The 23,099-nt window shown below is 44.2% G+C and overlaps 1 protein-coding gene across 2 annotated transcripts in view; it reads right to left on the bottom strand.

The window, feature by feature from the left end:
• ttc27 (tetratricopeptide repeat domain 27) overlaps positions 1–23,099 on the bottom strand; it is a 172,286-nt gene that overhangs the window by 40,660 nt on the left and 108,527 nt on the right. For both annotated transcript variants that reach the window (XM_080448617.1, XM_080448616.1), the window contains 2 exons: positions 15,784–15,879; positions 2,022–2,144 (listed from right to left, as the gene is read on the bottom strand). In XM_080448617.1, coding sequence (XP_080304743.1) covers positions 2,022–2,144; positions 15,784–15,879 — 219 coding nt within the window. The remainder of the gene's footprint in view (positions 1–2,021; positions 2,145–15,783; positions 15,880–23,099) is intronic.

Consider the following 23,099-nt stretch of genomic DNA (forward strand, 5'->3'; position numbering starts at 1 on the left):
ATGTGATGGACGAGAAGAGAGACAAATGATTACAGTTGGCGGAAAGCCACAGGATGATTTTCTCTCATTTTACGGAAGAGTGAGACACTCCTTTTAATTTATCATAGGTGCCATTTATTTAATTATGGCCGGATCAGTGCCAAAGATCATCTGGCACTAACAACCTGGGGGACACTATGTTTTTTTTGGCTGGACTGTCAGGCCAGAACTACAGATGGGCATATCTTTGACTGACTGACTGATTGACTGACTGAGCCGTTGAGTGATCAAGTTACAGCATTGGTCAGCCGATTTGCCTAACAACAGACTAGCCAATCACAGAGCAATCATTCCTCCTTAGTTTTAACAATAGTTCTTGTATGCTTATTCTAGTATCATTTTGTTACCTCTGCTGTCTGGGCTCTGTTGCTTTCACCCTTCAACTACCTGGAATGCTAGTGATCTCTAAACTTGAAAATATAATGCATGGAACTGGACTTTATTTTCCCTTGCTTTAATTTACTACAGGTTACATATATTTCTTAGGAAAAAGGTGTGGGGAAATAAAATCCTTCACAAACAATCACTGCTGATGCTAAATCCAAACACAGCCGAGGTCCACAGTATTTTTCCTAATCAGATGATAAGATCAGTAAAACCCTGATGTTTTATCAATCAGCTGTTCGACAGCACACTGCAGGCTGACGTCCTGGCACCTAAAAGAGTGCGTGTGAATGCAGTCCAACTCAAACATACATTTCTTTCTGCCTATCTCTCTGGGACTGTGTGCACTTGCATTTGTGAGAGAAGATTTTGTAACAGCCTGGGTCTTTTAATTGTGTGGGTGTGTGTGTTTTGTGTGGTGGACATCCCATAGGTATTTCTTGGGGCCAGGCAGGTTAATAGCCGACCAGGGAAAGGCTGCCCAGACTTCAGCCCGTGTGAATGATGTCTGTCACATCTGCCAGACTACAGCAGAAGATAAGCAGGTCTACCAGCACATCGATGGACAGATGGACGAATGGATGGAAGGATTTAGGGAGGAGAAGGGAGATAGCCAGGTAATAGGATGGACAGAGGGGCATTCACTCCATTGAGCCAGCTCTGCCACACCAAACGTGAGATTAACTCATCTTTGAGCTTCCTGCTTGCTGTGCGGTTGTGTGTGCATGGATGTGTGTGTGTGTGTGTGTGTGTGTGTGTGTGTGTGTGTGTGTGTGAGAGAGCAAGTGCGTTTGTGTATGCGTGTGGTGACAGCAGGTGAAAAATGGGCTTGTCTGCACTGAGAAGCATTGGGTATTAAATGGTCCCTCAGCTGAACACTGGGAAGAGGCTGCTGCAGCTCCCACAGGGCAGGGTGGTCACTTCTTTGTGTGTGTGTGTGTGTGTGTGTGTGTGTGTGTGTGTGTGTGTGTGTGTGTGTGTGTGTGTGTGTGTGGGGGTGTGTGTGTGTGTGTGTGTGTGTGTGTGTGTGTGTGTGTGTGTGTGTGTGTGTGTGTGCGTGCGTGCGTGCGTGCGTGCGTGCGTGCGTGCGTGCGTGCGTGCGTGCGTGCGTGCGTGCGTGCGTGCGTGCGTGCGTGCGTGCGTGCGTGCGTGCGTGCGTGCGTGCGTGCGTGCGTGCGTGCGTGCGTGCGTGCGTGCGTGCGTGCGTGCGTGCGTGCGTGCGGGGGTGTGTGTGTGTGTAAAGTCGATATACTGTATGTGAAAAGCCTATATACTGTATGTAAAAAGCAGAAGTTGTGCATACGTATACGTACAGTATGTATACCTGCATTTATTCACACACAAATGAGTTTGTGTGTATATGTGTTTAGGTACGTTTATTTGGATTTGTGCATTTGCGTGTGTGTCTGGGTGTGTTTGTTTTTCTGTTTATCTATGTAAGTCTGTTGCCATCTGTGTGTGTGTGTGTGTGTGTGTGTGTGTGTGTGTGTGTGTGTGTGTGTGTGTGTGTGTGTGTGTGTGTGTGTGTGTGTGTGTGTGTGTGTGTGTGTGTGTGTGGGGGTGTGTGTGTGTGTGTGTGTGTGTGTGTGTGTGTTTACCTTGCCGTGTTGACCAAGCCTCTCATAGCAGATAACCACGTCCTCCCACAGTTCCAGTTTCTCATAGATGAGCAGAGCTGAGTCCATACAGCCCAGGTCTGTCAGCAGGCTGGCCAGCTGTTTCTACAATCACACCAGATAAGAGGCAAAAAGAAACAAAAAAAGAACTTTAACTTGGCCCTTTTCCTCATGCTCTAAATAATCCCTGGTGATTGGTCCTTCTAACTGGGCCAAAGTATCACGTCATACACTTCACATCACATACAGAAATTATAGGAAACTTGCGCAATTAGCTGGCTTAAGTTAGATAAACAAGTACGTGTATGACTGTATCTATCTGCAGTCCACCACAGACTTCTCCCAAGTCATATATCATTTCAAACTTCACGCAAGTAAAGATCCCAAAGGGAGTGAAAGTTATGAACCTTTTGCATCAAGATTTACGTTTTTCATATACTTTTGGAAAGGCTTAAATACCTCAAGTTTTAGACTGCTCATGCTAATCATCGATTTGTGTAATTTTAGCTCCACTGGCAGTAGGTCTCTAATGATGGCAGTGTCGGTTGGTTGGTTGGTCAGTCCAACACCTTGGTCCAAAGCTAAATAAATGATCTCTACTGGCTGGATTACCACAGAATTTACTGTGCACCTTCATGCTTCCCCAAAGCATGAACCTTACTGTTTTTGGTGACTCCGTGGCCTGTCCTCTAGCACCACCCTTGAGCCAAAATGTCCACTTGCACACAAGGTATCTCAAAACTGTGCTCATGGTGGCAAGTTTAATTCTTTGTACACATGATGCTAATGTTCTAAATATGCGTTTGGAACACAGCATGTCCATGTACATACCTGCTACTACATATGCTAACTATATCCTAGATTAAAATTGGCTAATGGGAGGGCCGGCGGACCACGGCCATGTCACTATGACTCAGACATAACCATAAACAAACCCGATACGGCCCATATATCGGCATATATGGAGACCCGGTTGTCCATAGCCACAGATCCGACCGCTATGCGCATATATGGTCAATTGCATTATGTTATGTGCTTGCACATATGCACTCACCTCATTCTATAGCACTTCTGTTTTATGTGTTCAATAATGTTTCTCTGTCCTCTTGTTTAGTGTCTACACCAGTGGTTCTCAACCCTTTTAATTTCAAGGACCCCCATAACTCTGACAGTGTATAAATGGAACCAAATGCCATTTGGTTCCATTTGTACACGGCCAGAGTTACAGACCTGTAAGGGTCCATTTTGGAAACCCCTCAAGGAACTCTGAGGGTCCCTTGAGGGGTCCCTGGACCCCACTTTGAGAACCACTGGTCTACACTGCCTTGCTGGTTGGCTGTTGGCTCGTCCATGGCTAGACACTCGCCTGTGCTTCATCGTGATTGCTCTGGAAGCTCAGCTGTCCCTCATGCACTCATTAGGGCCTTAGTCTATAAAGAGGAGCCGTTTCCAATTCTCACTCGCTCTCCTGCACCCCAGCTGAAAACTCTTTTGTTCCCTTAGTTCCTATTTTATGATGGGCCTGGCGGTAGTAAGTACTTTATTTGACTGGTTAGTTTAGTTTCTTTATTTTGTTTTGGCAGAATATGGGGCACTGGTGGGGCGGCAGCCACATAGTGCTTGGCTCACCAGACTCACCACTTTTGATTTTGGCCAACCCATCATTTTCTTTTGTTTGTAAGGATTTTAGTTAGGTCTTCGATATTTTTCATATTACTCAATGTCTTGCTTATGGGAGAGCGCCCCCTGGCATTAATTATACACTTCCAGACAATGTATTGGCTGGACCAAGGTTGTGTCAGGCCACAGCAGCATGGTACCACCCTTCTTTTCCTATATAAAGGGACTGCTGTGGCCCGGTGTGTTTATTCAAGCTTTTCTTCTCACATGTATCACAGAGCACGTATCTCTCAGTCTGAGCAGCAGTCGAGTAGTTTAACAGTTCACTTGGACGGAATCGTATCTTGGACTATCGAACGCTACCGACAGCCTGTCTTGTTATGTGCAAATAAAAATATCTGAATATAAAATACAAATTCATTACAAGTGAGCCCTGACTCTGTCCTATCATTATATTATTGCCATTGGTGTTCGAGCCAGTTGTAATGGCCGTAACAGCATATCGTCGCTGTCCAGCAGGGACCAGCTAACTCCATTTTCATTTTTTTTATTGTTTTTTATTAAAAAGCGCCTCTGACAAAACCTCCCAACTCCATAGGATCCTCAAACTGTCCGTCAAAACCACGCAACTCCCCCTCTCTCCTCTCCTCCTGCCGTTGTACAGCACAGCGCAGAGCACACTGCGCAGTGAGCGAACACACACAGAGGAGATCTACCGTGGAGCATGCAGCAAACAAAATAACGACGCAGGGTTTTCCCCTTAGTCTGTTAAAACTATGCATTGTACCTGTTTATCAAGCTTAGCACCAACGCTAATAAGTAATTCTATTTCTAAGGAGTTCTTTGAGGAGAGCAATGTGACAAGAAATGAGTTCATAGCATTTCTCTCGCTAGTTCTACTGAAACTCCAACTCTGTGAAACCCTCTTTGCAGAAGTTATTGTAACATTTAAAGTCCTGTTTATCATTGTTGGCCTATATAATAAGTGTTATGAAGCATCAGGGTATTAACCCATTAACTGTCAGAAGTATTTCTGAATATTTCTGGCCAGTGCCAGAGATTTTTCATTGAAAAAAAAAAGTACTCAGGAGCCGAGATACAGAATTTTTAAGTTTTAAGTTAACAAGGAAGTGGAAAATTTTAAAAGAGATCTACGCGACTGGCGCGTGGCGGCTTTAAATAGGTTTGCGTAGATCTACGCGATTGGCAGTCAATCAGTTAATTCACACGTTGTGATGCATTGTGAGCTTGGAGATCCTTTTTAGCCCCATTTGGAACCTCTCCCTCCGCAGCGAGTGGAGCTATTGACAGCTGTTCTTATCAATGACCGACAAAACTCCTAACTCCACTTGAGCTGGATTTGGGGAAAGTGGTGATAATATAATGACACACGCAAGTATCTGACAATATATAAAGTCACTCACAATACCAACTTTGATGAGGCAGTATTGCTTTGTTTTAAAAATATAAGGTTTTCTTCATTTCCTGAAAAGTTTATATTTTCTTTTTTCATTTCCCGAAAAATGAGCTGGTTGCTGCCGGACAGCAGAGATATTCTGATGACATCAGGGATCTCCATATATGGGCATAAAGGGGACAAGGACTGACAGATACAGAGATCTCCATTTATGGGCATAAAAAGGGACACAGACCGACGGGTACTCTGAGAAAGACCCTGACACTATGACTCAGACATATCGTTTGGATTGGCCGTGGGCCATAGGTGTGAAGGCTGCGTAGTCGCCTGAACCTCTAGTATATACATAATAGTGTATTATACATAATCTGTTTTGATTATTTGACCCGTTTCTACCCTGTGTTTTTTATTTTCTTCTGTTAATCTATCTTCATATCCTCTCCCTTCTCACACAATAACTACAGAATGATGAATAGTTCACACCACTTTGATCCTGTTGGGCGGTGCTAGGAGGATTTTTGACCTTTAGTCTAGTTAGTATGTAAAGTATGGTGGCTTTTTGACTAGTACGGTACTGTATATGCAAGTTCCAATGAAAATCAAATCATAGGATGGATATCACTGCATCGAATTACATGGTCTCTTGTATTATCATATTATACGTATTATTATCATATACGCACACACCCACTCTCCTAGACGGCCCCTCTGAGACACACCATAAAAAACACAACAGAGTGTGAGAGCTGTAACGGCAGGCAGTGAGAGACAGAGGGAAAGGTGTAGAAAGGTAACAGTGCAAAGTGTGGGTGAGAGAGAATGTCAAGGCAAACTACAAGCAGAAGAAATGGAAAAACTGATCAGTTGACCTGGTTTCCCTGCTCGCTCCAATAAGAAGGACAAATTCAGGTTGGCGCATAGGGCAGGAAAGATACAGGTGCACACGCAGTCAGACACAGGCAAGCACGCATATACATAGACTAATTCAAGGCTAAATCAAGCTAGCTCACATGAACACAGCTATTGTGTGGTGCTTGTACTGTCCAAACCTCTGGACTACAGCTGGCCACTAAACCAAGTAAATCCCCACTGTCCAATAGCACTGGCATGCTGCCGGTGGCAGGCAAGCAGTGGCTGCTGCCAAGCCAAGCCCCCAGGCGACTAGATCTCTACAATAAACTCTGGGATGGTGATGGCCAGTCACTCTACTACCCACATACTAATTAAAACAGGGACAAGCGAATGCATGCTCGCGAACACACGGTACATTGGAAACCGTGGCTCTGTCACTGTCACGAACCTCTTCCACACTCTACCCCTTTTCCCAAACACTAACATAATACTGTATGCAGACTATGCACACAGCTACCTGGCTAAACCTAATGCTAATGACACGTTCAAACTCTTAGAATAATCAAGCTCTTTTTCAGCCCCAGGTCACTGTGACGCAGACCCTCTCTGTCTCTGCCTCTCTCTCTCTTGACAGGAGGAATGTTCCAGACTTGCAAATAAGAACGGTGCTGCTCATCAGCAATCAGATTGCAGCCGCTTCACCTCGTTTTATTTTCCTAAACATTTATTTTGAGATTGGAGACACAGGGATGAGTGACGGGAATAAGGGACCACCACCGCCCAATTCAGACCACCGGTGTCAACACTAGTCCTTAACCAGTTTCAATGCTAAATCTATGTAATGAGCGTCTCCGCACTTTTGCTCAGCGTCGCGACGCTCCACAGCAAAAAGCATGCCGCCTGAAGAAGGTCATCAGTGACCAAAACGTTGCTTCTTTGAATAAATCGTTGCTCCTGTACCGTGCAGTTCAGCAGTGTGCGGACAGATTCTTTTTATTGTCAATCTGTGTATATAAAATATACATATTCTCTAGCAAATCTCTTAGCTACAACAACATTGTCCTTGTCATGCAGTTTGTTTATGCTTATATATTAAGATCATAATTATCACTTTCTACAGGTACCTTCCTTTCCATGGATGCTGTAGAAGTTGCGACTTTGTATATTACATTACAGTCATTTAGCAGATGCTTTTATCCAAAGCGACTTACAATAAGTGCAGGTAGGCAAGGGAACTACTAATCACCAGAAGTCTTAAGTGCATTCTCTTCTAGAACAAGTAACTAAGAGTATACCTAGCGCTAAGGTAAAAGTGCAATATATCAGCTATCTACTTTCTTATGAAGTAGATAGAAATTCTAGATGAGACAAAGGAAAATCAAATGAGCAAGAGTTAAAACAAATATATATATGTATGTATATCATGTATATCAACGTTTACAATGTATATCAACGTTTGTAACTAGCAGCTGTGCATGTGCGAGTAATGAAGCTTGGGCATGCAACTACATGGCATATTTAATGCCTAAAATGTATAAATAATTTACAAACAAGCCACAGGAGGTGAGATTCTAGTGCCTGTATTTCTCCTGCCTGTGTCTGTGTGCTTTGTTGCTGGATGCAGCTGGCCACTGATCATTGAGCACCGTGGCTCTTGCTGGCCATGGACTAGAAACACATCACTCAACACCACTAGCAACTGACAGAAACAAAGTGCTGTATGCACATAGGGAATATTTAAGTTTTAAACTAGCAGTTACAGATCGATAGACAGCAGGTGCGGTCACGACTCGTGGGTGGTCTGAATGGCACACCAGCTGCTCTCTGCCCAGACAGTGACGCAGTTGGGGTGGCGAAGTACAGACGGAATCCTTGCAGGACTCCGCTTTATTGTCGTGCTTAGCGTCATGGACTAGTGTCGATGTTAATTCAGCGTGAGGGAGTTTCAGAGAGAAGGACCTGAGAGGTACAGGCAGAAGGAAAAACTGAGGTCATTAATAAATCTGATTGAGAAATACAGTATAATGAAGTAAATGGATGTATACATATACAAAGGTGTAATGCATGTTCATTAGAAGCCTACATTATATACTAACTAACAACTAACTAATTAACAACACCAGGTCAAAACCTAGCATATGGCTGGACCGTGTATGAAATGCTAGAGGGTTTCTAATTTTAAATGACGGATACAGAAAGTGTGACACCACTATGCCAAGGTGAGTGATGAAGATACACCATTGCTTGCCTTCTGAGGGCACTGAGGACATAACCCTAATGGAATCTGTGGAGCCACATGGAATCATTTTGAAAGAGCACCCACCAGTGGCTCAGTCATTCAGTCACTGAATCAGTCAGAGACATTCACATTTATGGGGCTGGCCCCTCTGTTGTGGTCCAGCCAAAAACTCACACATACGGAATTCCTATTGTACTCATACGCATAAGTAACTAGAGGTGGATGATTAACCAATCTCATTTTACCACAAGACCGCTATTTATCAGTCATCCATGTACACAAACATTGTAAATAGCAAAGTAATTTTTTTCTTTATTTGAGCAAAGATTTAGATTCAATCCTAAAGGCAGAATGCATTCTTGACAAAGTGAGTTGATTGTTTATTTTATACAGAGCGTTATCATTACAGGATGTTGTATTAATTCATGATGTGCGTATTGATAATACAGTATGTGGCTGAAAGTTCTTTTTTTCTTGTTTACTGCAATGCTAAAGATCTTTGGCTAAGTAGGTTACATATGAGCTTGGTAAATTAAGTTAATGGTTTTGGCTCATGACATTACCTTTCCCTTTATAATATTTTTCATGAGGCCTTAACCTAAAGTGGAAAACCAAAACCAAAACATTATGTATGCATTTATGCATTATGTGCATTATGAGTGGACAGTAAGGTGTGTGCATTGTAGGCATTCCGTAGTGTAATATGCATCTATACTGTATAACTAGTCATACACATATTCCCTATAGTATTATTTTCTGTTATACCCCATTTAACATAGGAACAGTTGTATTCATTTATTCAACTTTATATCCACATATTTATGTATTTATTTCCGTATCATATGAAAACCCTGAAATGCGATCACAGAGTCATCTCTGAGTCCTGTATGCTCTTTGACCGGAGCCCCGTGGTGGGTACTTAACTCTTTAACTGCCAAAAACGGGAATTCCCGTCCGATGGCTCTATGGCTATCATGGCCACGGACGGAAATGACGAAAATATTTATTTTATATATATATTTTTATATATATTTTTTAATTTTTTGGTTTTTTTTTTTTGTTTATCTCAAAGGAACTAGGAGATAACGCTATCCAAAAAATTGCTGCTCCATTCACTTCAATGTTAAAAAACAAACGGAGGAAAAATGCACCTTTTTCCTGGCACTGGGACGACACAGTCTGAAATAAGTGTGGCAATGAAAGAGTTAAGCTGGGATAAGACTACAAGATAATCGGGGTGATTTTGGGTCAGAAAAAACCCTCCAGAGTACCGGGTGGCGTGCGGTACCCCAGCCTAGATCGGGAGCGAATCTCAGGCATAATTATCCTCTAGAGTGAGCGGTTCAAAGATCCAATCTTAAGCCTCCTGACTTACTCACAGGACGGTCGGGCCGACCCGAGAATGTTCAAACATGTTTGATATTTATCTGGATCGCTACTGGCCGAGTGGAACGGCATAGCGGGACTCCCGCTGCGGGAGTCACTCGCGACCGATAGAGAGACGTGACGTGAATGAGTGGACTTTTGGCACGGAGACCGGTCCAAAACAACGGTGGTGCGTTCCGACAGCTGATGCTTGTAGATATGTGGGAAGAACAAACACTGTATATGACTCAGACATATCCCAAACGTTCGCCACCACTACAAATTAAACCGTTATTTACATCTGCTGCTGCTTCCGCATGTGATCACGTGATATGAAATGATGTATGGTGCTGCGTTCGGGCAACCCCAAGAATCTTAATAGAATCCTGAAGTGTGTGATGCACCATTATTTTAACATGCTGTAGTGTGTGCATGTTTAAGATAATCTGATGAGAGAATCTTATAAGATTATCCTGTAGTGTGTGATGCTACCAAATTTCAAAATCGTTTTAAGATTTTAAAAATCCTTACGTGTGAGTCCCGCTTTAGGCATGCCTCAACTAAAGGCTCACTAACTAAAACTAAAACGAAACATTTCCACACATATACTGTACTACATCTACCAACAAACAGCAGACACGTGAAATTTCATTTCATTTAAAGCCCTGCATGTGCCAATTCTATTTTTGGTCATGTATGGTTTATGTCATGTATAAACACAATAAAACGTAACTATACTTGTAAATCAGGGGACCTGTATCAAGTATCCAAATGCAAACTCAATGTAAGCAGAGGATAGCATAGTAGGTCTGGTAATCTCCACTTAATTATAGTGTGTAGACCTTTTTTTCTGCAGCTGTGACATTCAGGTATCCAATTACTAGAGTGTTACCAAGGTGCCTGGAGCCTATAAACCCACACTATGTGATACAGTAGAAGAACATGGGGTCAGAGCCCTGCTCAGGAAAGAAAACAGAAACACTACAGCATGGGTAATGGGCCGTCCACACCGAGCACTAATTATAACTATAAAGATACCACCTCTACCATCCACTCAGGTGGATGGTAGAGTCAACATCACAACTATAACGATGGCAGTGGTAAACGATATATATATATATAGATAGAGTATAGTTATAGTACTTGGTGTGGATGGCCCCTTAACATTATGTATCCCCAACCACTCTAAAGCATTGCTTTCTTTGTTTTCACACAATTGTTTAAAACTGTCAAATAAATTAGGCGCTTTTGAAAAAATGGAAATGTAAATGAAGTCTGCATGTTTTAAGGCAATTTCCCACATAACCTGGAGTTCTCTGCCACATTTTAACAATATATGAATGTTGCTGCTGTATGTAAGTACAGTACACACATTTTTTAGCACAGTGTTCAGAGCATTTCACACCATCATTTCACTGCACATACTGTACTTGACTGTATGAGTGAGTGACAAATAAAACCCCTTGAATTTGGCTCCGAGCTCAGCCAACAATGCCACCTTGCCTCTGACGCTGTTTGATAAGCTTCACACACTGGGAGTCAATCAGTCTGTGGGCGGCTGGACAATGGACTAACTGTATGACACGAGACACGTGGTCAACATTGACCACATGCTCTCCAAACCCAGTATGATAAGCATTGGCACACTCATGAGGGGTTTGCCCTAATACCATGTTTCTATTCATCATAACAGTGACTTGATCAGAACAGTGGCAGCTAAAGGAGGTCGTCTAAAGATGTGAGTTCAGTGCTCTTGCCAGCACCCGGGTGGTGCAGGTGTTTTATTACGCTTATGTGTATATCCTGGGTTTAAGTTATATTCTTTTACCAAAATAAAATCAGAGGTAAAGCACCTGCGCGCACAGGCGGCGATCCTGCGAGTGCTTCGTTGCCCGAGCACCTCTGAGAAATGCAGAGCACCCGTTAGAAAGTGCCCTTGATTTTACTACTCATGCGGCCATCGTGCTGGGACAGATTTACATTAATCCACACAATGGACCATTGATATGCATCCAGCGTGGTCATTCCTGTTAATTCATGCTGTAGTAAGAGATGTGAAGAAGTGTGTGTGCGTGTGTGTGTGTGTGTGTGTGTGTGTGTGTGTGTGTGTGTGTGTGTGTGTGTGTGTGTGTCATGGATTGCCAATCCATGATCCACAGATAGCTGCCGCAGCACCGACTCGAGGGAGTGAAGAGGGACAGTCAACGAGAGAGACAGAGAGGGAGCGAGGGAGAGATGTTTCCTCCACAATTTAAATATGACATATATACATATGCCATCCGGGTATTTAATGTCACACATACCATCCTTCTTTTACCCTGAAGAAGGCAGCTTGTCTGTCTGAAACGTTCTGTCTCTGTGTCCACAATAAAATTTGCATCGGCAGTTACGAGTGTGCGGCTATACTATTTTATTATTTAGTGTTTATTCCAGTGGCTGGCACCTCACAAGGACCGGTGTGCAGTGCACCTTTTGATAAGCGTAGATGGAAGAACTACCCTTGTGAAAAACCCCAAGGAAGCTATGACACACTTTTATAGAGCTCTGATTCAAAGTGTTGCCAACTTTTCCCAACGTGGTTGTTAGGGTGTTTGTAGGTTGTTGCTAAATTGTGTGAAGTCCAGGGTGACCTCTACACATCCACCAATCAACCTCAAATTTCACACTCAAGTAAGTCGACCCTAGTCGACAAAAAAACAGGAGAAATGATTCACCTTCGTTTATTTTTGGAGCACCCTACTTGGATGGGAGTACGCCTGCATTAGACTCGCAAGCCAGTCTCTTCACTCTATTCCTCTGGGATAATTTTACTAAGACCTCTGAGGGTCACAGTCGCACTTTTTATTGATTTACTGGAGGCATTATTTTTATTTGGACCACTTTTCATTGACTGAATTCATAGCGTTTTTTTTTTTTTTTTTTTTTTGTATTGTTGGACTGACTGCTAAAACTAGGTTTCTCTCAAGGAACATGACATGTTTATAAACAAGGTTTATACACTGTATACAATAATGGGTGTTAAGGCGATATACACGTATGCATCCCTTCATGTTGCAAATCCACCATAAGCAAACGGGTAAAATTCCATTGGCTACTATGGCTATTCATTTTTGAGCCTTGAAACTAAGTACCAGCCAAGTGTGGTTCACCTGACTTACCACTGAGTCGTAGTGTGAGACATGTCTTCCCGTGCACATGCCACCTGGGTACACATGCACGTGTGCAAACACACACAACCCGCACGCACACCTGCCCTGGTGTTTGACAAATCCCATCCCCTGCCTGGGGAATGACGGAGCCAAAAACGTGAATTTATTCCTCTGCCTGCTAACCTATTGTATGTCATCTGACATGGCTTAAGATTGGCAGGCAGGAGATAACGGCAACAGCAAAACGTCTGCAGAAGATGACAGCACACATGGAGCACAGTATTGTAGTATAGGAGTTTGCCCTAACTCCAATTACCAGAGAAGCCTTCAGATTGTGGCCTGTGAGTCACCTTGAATAACAGGAGGAGGTGGTTGCATTAGGGCTGGACGATATGGATAAAATCAAATATTATTTTCTATATCGATATTGTGACAATAATGTCTTACTGTGACTGTAATATCAATAGTCAATAGTTTCCAAAAATAGCAGATTTGCAAGCTCACAATGCATCACGCCGCAGCACGTTGTGACCTTGTATGTAGATGGGCTATTTTAGCTAATTTTTTAAAAACCAGTACAAAATGAGGCTTAAGTGATAAAAACCATGAAAAGACAATACTTATGCCAAGTCTCATATATCAAAATATCTAGGTATTGCCCAGCCTTAGGTTGCATATAGCAACACATGCCAGATTGCAAGTGGTTAATGTACCAGAGAAGCTAAATACAATGAATGAATCACAGCCGCTCTCTCTTAACTTTGCCTAGTCTTTTCTCCAAGTGCATGAGTTTAGATGTGCAGAGGGATACACAAAAATAAATAAATAAAATAGTGAAGGATGCAAACTTTGGAAATAAAATTAGAAATTAATGGAGCTATTCATCACAAAGAAAATATCTGAAGAATATCAACACAACTAACCCCCACATACCTGACATGCGTGTGCACGCACACACACACACACACACACACACACACACACACACACACACACACACACACACACACACACACACACACACACACACACACACACACACACACACACACACACACACACACACACACACACACACACACACACACACCTCTTTTGCCCCTTGTTGCATTCAGGGCACGCCTCTCTCTAGCGTGGAGAAAATGCATCACCGCAGCCCCTTTCCCTCTTGCCTTGCTCGCGCGTTCAATTCCCCAGGCAGCAATAGAGGGCCTTCAATTCCAGCTTTATTGCTGTTCTCAGTTATTACATGCCGCCTGGGCGATGTCTCCTCCCCGACCGATCCCTCTGCTTCTCTCCTCCTCCTCCAATCTCTGACACTACGTGCCTAAATCTCTCTCCTGCCTCTGGTTGTAGACACTGCTACGTTCCTTAACTGTCCTTTCTACCCAAGTCCACTGTAGTGCCCTCGTGTCTGTCCTGATACACACGTATAGCTTATCTCTTTTATAGCTTATCTCTGTATTCATGCTCATGAATCTGTGGCTGCCAAATGACACTGTGCATTTGATTGTGTACATTTTATCTTCTTGTAATAGGGAGTGAAACACTGTGGAATTAATCAAGTAAAATGAAATGTTGCAACATCAGTACATTTTACAGCTCTTGTAATCATATTTCTATTGAAGTTCCGCATCTTCTGCTTTGGTGGTTTCCTTGAGGTGTGACTAATTGGTCTAACTAGAGCAATTGTTGTGATCTTGCATTTCAGTAGGTCTGATTAAAGACACAAGTATATATTCAAAGCTAACAATACATACTTTGTTGCAGGACGGTATTGCACGAGGAAAATAACTGATCTGCAAGCCGACAATGCGGTGAATCGTGAACTGTCCCGTATAAATTAGGCTTTAAAGGATATTTAGTTTCCTGGATACTGTGTGCTAGCATGGAGGCAGAGCATGGCGGAGGAAGCTGTAAAGGTTTTAAAACTCACTGAACCTCCCATTAGGAATGCAGATTACACCTGCAGGAGCTTTGGTTGCAGGATACGACAACAGCGTGGGCGTACGCACGACGGCGTTCATTCAATGCATTTCTAAACAGATGAAAAACACTGGAGACTTTACCGAGCTAAAAATGGTCCGTGATAAAAAATGACCTGCCAGGCAGCCGTCACTTCTATAGGAGCGAGGAGAGGAGACACTGGATATATGTGGCAGGAACGGTGCTTACGTAACATTGTTAACTCTTGAGAGTAACATTTGTGAGGATTTTACTGTATACAACGAAACACGAACACGTAGACAGCCAAGTAAAGACCCGTGAGGCAGTGACATCTTTCTAGGAGTTCCTCAAACACACACAAAAAACACCCCCCCCCCACACACACACACACACACACCTCTTTGTCAACCTTGCACTTGGCTAACCTGAGGAGACCCAGCAGTCTGCCCGATTGATGGAGGACAAAGGCGGACTGTGCTCGTCTGTGTCTAACAGTCCAGATCACCAGAGCGACCTCTGGCTCTCTCTGTCCACTAACAGGATGATTTATTTAGCCTGACACAGATGTACAGTCTGAATGCCAAGTGGAGATTAAATTGGGCCACGGATGGATAGCGGGTAATCACTGAAGTTGAGCAGCCCCCAATGCTTACCCTTGGTGATGATGAATCATCACATTACATGGCCAAGTGGAGGACCTGAGGTCAACGGAGCACTGAGGTAGATAAGGGTGGTGGTGTCTTTGGCCAGGGACGGCTAACAATGGCACCATACCCAGACTTTATGTGGTGAAATAAACAGTGAGTTCTACTGAGCTGCCAAAGCAACATTTGGGAGTAGTTTTCTGCGTTGGGTGACAGGTGGTAGAGGGTTTCAAGGCAACTAATGGAACTCTGGTGCACAACAACACTAACTCTCTTCAGTGGACCAACTGAAAAGCAACAGTTTCCCCACATTGCGTACAGACACTGCGATGGTAAATTGGAACTGCTTGCTGTGAGTCACAGACCTTTTTATATAACAGATAGGCGTGATAGTCTCGAGTAACAATGTGTAAATAAAGATAATCATCAACATAAATCAGAGAACCAATCAGGTGTGTCAAAGTAAACAAGAACCAATTATGTGTGGCGGTGTAATTGGGGGAGGCGTTACCTGGATGTCCCACCTGGGCGGAGCCTGACAGCAGTAGAAGACCTTGAGGCGTTCAGGCACGGAGCAGCTCTTCTCTTCAAAGTGATCCGCTATAGTCTGGTGGGGGAAAGAACAGTCATAAACTTCAATTGATGGCGAGTATTCAGATTCACAGCTGCATCCGACTCATGCATTATTCACTCAAATACGTGAACCTGCCTACAAAGTAAAACATTGCTTAAAAATATGAAACTTCATCATATTAAAAACCCTGCAAAACTCAGATCAGAGCCCAAATAATTTATTTATGGAATTAGTAAAGTATCCACTGCAATTTTATAGCTAGGCGTATGGTATGGCCTTGACAACACAAACCTACTGCATGTTAAGTCCAGTTCTTGGCAACGTTTACAAACCATTACAGATGCTCATTTGAAAAGAAAAGCCAGAAGTAAAGAACAGAAAAGTTTACAGAGCTCACTTCGATCCCTGATTCCCCCCCGTAAATGGCTGATTGAGACGTGACTGCAGAACACACGTGACTGGAATTTCCAAGCCCCCCAATACCTAATTGAGATCTCTGCAGTTAATCTCAATCGTTGGGTTATTGACAGAGTTGCACGATGCACGTAGAGGGTCGTTAGGTGCTCAATGAACGCTGCTGAAGGGCGCCCAGGAGCAAACAATAAACACCACTAAAGTGTCTCTGCAGGGTGCCTGCCCTGTCAATGAGCCACAGCTGACTGTCGCGCCATTGTTATAACACCCAATTTATAATGGCTGCGCATCGCGTCGCACAGCGGAAAGAACAGATTTTCAATGCACGCTGGTATTTGCGCAATTAAGTATAAATTCCTCTTGTAAGGAAAAGCCGGCGTGGTAGAGCACCGTGGTAGAGCACCGTGGTAGAGCACCGTGACACAGCGCCTTTCGCCATCATTATATTTTTCAAAAGAATATTTGTCTAATATCTATGCCTAAAGTCGGGCCTGACTTGCCGCTATGACGTGCATGGCGATAGGGAGATAGTGTTCTAATTTAAAAATTTGAGGCAGGTAATACCATGGCTCATGAAGCAGCGCTACGCAACCGCTCCCAGACGTGGCGAGGTGCGGCGGTTGTGATTAGGCTAGTGGTGTTATCAAGGGGGGGACGCAGACAGGGCCATGTCTCCTATAATGAGATTTTGGAGCCAGACTGCCTACGATACAAACGTTTAATTATGAGCAGTGGATGGAGTCCGAGCAGTGCTAGATGTGATGGGGCTCCATGTATGGGAAATTAAGGGGAGATTTAACTAAATGTGTAATGGGAGACAATCTTGCGGGATAGGAAGATGGGGCTGAATACTGAGTGGTGAGCCACAGTGACAATATAATGATATCTTATTTTCCTCTCTAGATGCAAATGCACATGTAATATAGACAGTCATAGAGAGCACAGTCATGCAAGTAGGGGTGCAACAGTTAATCAAACTAGAAATATTGTTCCTGAGGAAACAATGTGGGCTCGCTTTCAAGAAAAAAAAAAGTAGTTATAAAAAGTACAAATTCAGTTTGACTTGGTATCTCTGTCTTTGTGTTGTGTGTGGGTGCAGACTTGCCTCCGGTTGATCAGATCGGGAGCACCAGTTATTATCATCCTATCCTATCCTATCCTATCCTACTACAATAATTGACAAAGCCTCCGAAGTTCGTCCGGGGTTCGCAAGCACAGGATCACTCCACTTGCCTCCAAACCTGCCACAGACTGTTGATCAGAGCTCTGGCTATAATGTAGGCTTCTTACCCCACCTCGATCAGTGATCAGACTCTCGGCTTGATTGATTCTCTGATTTGCCTATCAGACCCTCAGCCTGATCTGGCATGACGTTTATGCCGGACTTCGCCTCGATCAGTGATCAGACTCTCGGATTGATTGATTCTCTGATTTGCCTATCAGACCCTTGACGCATGACGTTTATGCCGGACTTCGCATGACGTGTGTTCAGAGAAGGCTTTCCTGATAGGCCAATCAGACCCTCAGCTTGACTGATTGATTGGCAGGGCTTCGCATAACGTTTATGCCGGACTTCGCATGACGTGTGTGCAGAGCTATTGTACATCTACATCTCTTACATAACGTAGCCACAGTACCAAACTAGAAAATGTGCTCCTCGGAGCTCCGCCAGGCGAGTACTGTTCCTGATTAATCCTGTCTTACCTATTTATATTACATATTGTGATGATGTCACGTGAAGCTTGACCAATGTTGGCTTGGCTGAGCCGGACACACACACAGAGGGTAAAACGATGTCACGTGCAGCTTGACCAATGTTGGCTTGGCTGAGCCGGACACACACACGGAGGGTAAAACGATGTCACGTGCAGCTTGACCAATGTTGGCTTGGCTGAGCCGGACACACACACGCAGGGTAAAACGATGTCACGTGAAGCTTGACCAATGTTGGCTTGGCTGAGCCGGACACACACACAGAGGGTAAAACGATGTCACGTGCAGCTTGACCAATGTTGGCTTGGCTGAGCCGGACACACACACGGAGGGTAAAACGATGTCACGTGAAGCTTGACCAATGTTGGCTTGGCTGAGCCGGACACACACACAGAGGGTAAAACGATGTCACGTGCAGCTTGACCAATGTTAGCTTGGCTGAGCCGGACACACACACGGAGGGTAAAACATACTCTCCACCATGCCTTCGGCCTGGCGGAGACAATGTCGACACCCACAGATGGCTCAATTCTGATGTTTCTGGGACCGTTCCAGGGGCGAGGCGGACTGCTGTACTTGCCTGAACTGCCGTAATGCTCCATTCATGACACTTGCAGGAGGTTACTGCAACTTGTATCCTTAGTTATTGACACATGCTACAACCCAGGGCTGCCAACATTGAATCCAGGAGATCTTTGGGGGTGCATGTAGATGTTTTATGCTTTCATATTTAGCTTTTTGGAACCTACATTTCACACAGGGAGGCGTACATCTTGGGCTCCATACGTGGGTTGAAACTTTGACCAAAAGATTATGATGATTCTATGACGTCACGTTACTGACATCGTAGTACTGACATCATAGACTGGCCTCCTATATAAATGGTAGCATGTTCGAATAAGACCCTTTCACAGAGCAAGGCGGTAGAAGGATTACTTTGCGCAGTGTGCTGATTGTCTGTCTAATGTCGCACTGTACAGTGAGGTTGCGAGTAAAGAAAAACATCATCAATGTTGTAGCAGTGGGCCACAAAGTGTACGCCTTTGGAGGTTACTATAGGAACGTTAGGAAACCTCCAGAAAACCAGCTCAATGTGTACGTCTTTAACACAGTGTCTCTGAGATGGATTGCGTTGCCCCCAGTGACAACTACAAGAGGAGAACGTCCCCCTGAGGTACCCTGCAGTCGCTATGCCCAAACAGCTGTGCTCATTGAAGATATCGTCTACATCTGGGGAGGAGAGAATATGGATGGACTTTTCAGAAACATGCTTTATGCTTTTGATGTCGACACCCACAGATGGCTCAATTCTGATGTTTCTGGGACCGTTCCAGGGGCGAGGCGGTACCACACAGCCTGTGTCTTGGGAAAGGTCATGTATGTCTATGGAGGAGAGGCCTCTTCCCAGACTGGACCCACTAATGACCTCTACAAGCTGGACACCACCACAATGGTCTGGTCTTTGATAAACACCAGAGGCACTCTGCCTCCCGCTTCACTAGGTCACTCTGCCACCATCATCGGGACGAAGATGATTGTGTTTGGTGGGTTAGGAGCGGAGTTCCTCCACAACATCAGTGTGTTTGACACAGAGACCAACTGCTGGCTGAGCACACCTTCTTCTGCACAGCGTCTTCCAAATGTACGCTGGGGTCATTCAGCCTTTGCCTACAATGGAGAGTTGTACATATTTGGAGGTGCTAACTGGCTTGTTAATATGTGCGATTATGTGTGGAGATTCAGTCCAGAGACCTTCTCCTGGAAGGAGGTTAAGCCCAAGGTGAATGACCCATTTTGGATGAGAAACGGGTGCTGTTGCATGGTGGGAAATCGCGTCATCATCTTTGGAGAATGGAACGACGACGACACACCCAACGAAGACCTGTACATCTTAGACTTAAGTCCTAGTCTTAAGACATTATGCAAGCTAGCAGTTATTCAGTACGATCTGGAGCAGTCAGAACTCACACACAACATCAGGTGGGAACTGGCAGCCATGACTGACGGAGAATTGGAGGACTCAGCATAAAGTTATATTATTTATATATTTGTTTTATTCTATGGGAGAAGAACTCTTCAACAAGGGTCTTCAGAGTTACTACATTTACCTTTTTTTGGGGTAATTTACTCAACACTGATAGTGCTGTCAAACAAATCTATGAAGGCATCAAATCTAGGGTGATCACCCGTCCCGTATTTTGCGGGAAATGGGAAATTTGTCCGGCGTCCCGCATGGAGTCCCCCACGGCTTTATACTAGGTCCACTCCTGTTTAACACTAAATCTCTTTGCCAAAATCAACTAATCCAGGGGCGCCCGCTGGTCTAGCGGTCCAGGCGCATACCACATACGCTGGTAATCCAGCTTGAACGTGTTGCGGGTTCGACTCCCGGTCCTGACGAACTTTGCTGTGTCTCTCCCCATTTCCTGTCAGTCTACTATCCTATCAATAAAGGCAGAAAAAGACCCCAAAAATATCTTTTAAAAAAAATGTCGCACTGTACAGTGTTGATTACACACAATTCTGTTCAGTATGCAGTTATGCCACACAAATCTTAATTTATTAAGTTTTATTGCAATTAATATATGTATTGTATATAGATGGTCTGTGGCAAGTTCCAGTTCTTAAATTAGCCATTGATTATTTATGTTCTGGCCCACCATCTAATAACTTAGAACAAATCTGCCAGAGGCCAACCCCGTACTTGCCAACCCCTGCTAGAGAGTGTTTGTTTGGTAACACAGGACTCCCGCCTCTCCAACTCTTTAGTAAAGTGACTCCTACCAGGTTTTTGAGGCTTTGTCGGTCCCCCTCTCCAAACGTTTTCGTCCATACATGGGCATAAAAGAGGGGGGTCGGGCCTACATGAGGCTTTGTCGGTCCCCCTCTCCAAACGTTTTCGTCCATACATGGGCATAAAAGAGGTCTGTCTTCTGTCCTCTTTTTGATTGGCCAAGCTTAGCGTGACGTAGTGCTCTGATCTTTCAACCACTAGGGGTCTGGCAGTACCAGGTCTCCTGGTTCCCTTGTTAAAGTACGATACCAACCGATCATAATGTTACAGCTTGTTTTACATCATTGTAGAGTGTGTGTGGGTAAAAACCATTGATTTGTGGTGAGTGGTGGTTCACAGGGGGCAGGAATGCCAAAGAATAGGGCTAAGGTTCTGGCAATGTATTGTTCTCTCTCTGCGAGCATTGGGTTGAGCCATTAGGGTTGTGGGCATAATGTGATTGGAGGGTGAATGAGTGTGGGACCAGTTTGGCTGCTGTGCTTGCCTGAACTGCCGTAATGCTCCATTCATGACACTTGCAGGAGGTTGCTGCTACTTGTATCCTTAGTTATTGACACATGCTACAACCCAGGGCTGCCAACGTTGAATCCAGGACATTTTGGGGGGTGCATGTAGATGTTGTATACTTTCATACTTAGCTTTTTGGAACCTACATTTCACACAGGGAGGCGTAATTCTTGGGCTCCATACGTGGGCTGAAACTTTGACCAAAAGATTATGATGATTCTATGACGTCACGTTACTGACATCATAGACTGGCCTCCTATATAAATGGTAGCATGTTCGAATAAGACTCTTTCACAGAGCAAGGCGGTAGAAGAATTATTTTGCGCAGTGTGCTGATTGTCTGTCAAATGTTGCACTGTACAGTGTTGAAGTTGCGAGTAAAGAAAAACATCAACTAGAAAATGTGTTCCTCGGAGCACAGGTCTCCGCCAGGCGAGTACTGTTCCTGATTAATCCTGTCTTACACGTGTCACGTGAAGCTTGACCAATGTTAGCTTGGTAAAACATACTCTCCACCATGCCTTCGGCCTGGCGGAGACAAAAATCACATAGATTTTTGAAGTGCGTGGTGCTATTTATAGGTTATTATTTCATCATGCGTCTCGCTAGCCAATCAAAGCAAAGGGTCTGAATAGAGTCAGCCAATCACGGTACAATATTACATATTGTCACGTGTCACGTGAAGCTTGACCAATGTTAGCTTGGCTGAGACGGACACACACACGGAGGGTAAAACATACTCTCCACCATGCCTTCGGCCTGGCGGAGACAAAAAAGAGGAGGAGAGGAGAGGAGAGGAAATGAGGGGGAGGAGAGGGCCACGAGCCACGAAGAGGGGAGAGAGGGGAGGGGAGAGGAGGGGTAAAAGGACCTCAAAATTAAACTGTGCATTGTAAGCACTTGCATAGTACTTGAGTAAATATACTTAGTTACTTTGCAGCACCACTGCCTGACAGCCAATGACTGACAGATTAGGTAGCACCAGCTGCACTGATTGCTAGAGTGTGTAGGTGCATGGGTTTATATTAATGGTCTTAACTAAAAATGTATACATCACACAGCTTAGATCTTTGGATTAAATCGGAGAGCAGACCTGTGCGCACTTGGTGATGTAAAATAAATATCTGTAGTGTAAAAAATGTGGCCACAGTGACTTTACGAAAACACGGGCCATTTCTCCTCTGTCCTTCTCTCTCTAGGGGTTTTCAGTTGAAATAACATTGACTTTCCCATTGACTTTTTGGGGTGTTTAAAGTTAAATATTTCAAAAACTACAAATTATTTCAAAAAGAAAAGTACAAGCACACATGTCCACAGTAAGCTGGATTTTTACCAGGTGCTCGAAGAGCGCCGGGTCTATAGACAGGCTGGGACACTTGACACCTATCCGACACCTATTTGTCATTGGCTGTCCTGGCTTTGTGTCTGTCCTTTAAGCCAATGGGGAGACGGGCCGTACTCCCATGCTATGGGATCATACGCCCCCTCCCCTGTCTAGCACAAGCAACACAAATGAGCTGACCTACAAGCCCACACCGCTTCCATCAGCGACGCGTTGTGGTCTTGCAGATCGTCTGAACAGCTCCGCTCGTCTACCCCTCTCCGTAGTTCCTCACACACACACGCAGTCACGCACACACCAGCTCAGTTGAAAACAGCTTATCTACAAGCTCACAACGGTTGCATGCATCCCATCCGCATTTATAGCCTATATGTTTGTTGTTGTTTTCCTTCTGAAGGCAACGTTGCATTCAACTGTCTGTGCTGATGCGTTAGCTACATGCTGCGTTAGCTACATGCTAACAACACAACACAGTGCCGTTCC

The sequence above is a fragment of the Gymnoscopelus braueri genome (assembly GCF_963280865.1).
Source record: "Gymnoscopelus braueri genome assembly, chromosome: 14".
Lineage (NCBI taxonomy): Eukaryota > Metazoa > Chordata > Actinopteri > Myctophiformes > Myctophidae > Gymnoscopelus > Gymnoscopelus braueri.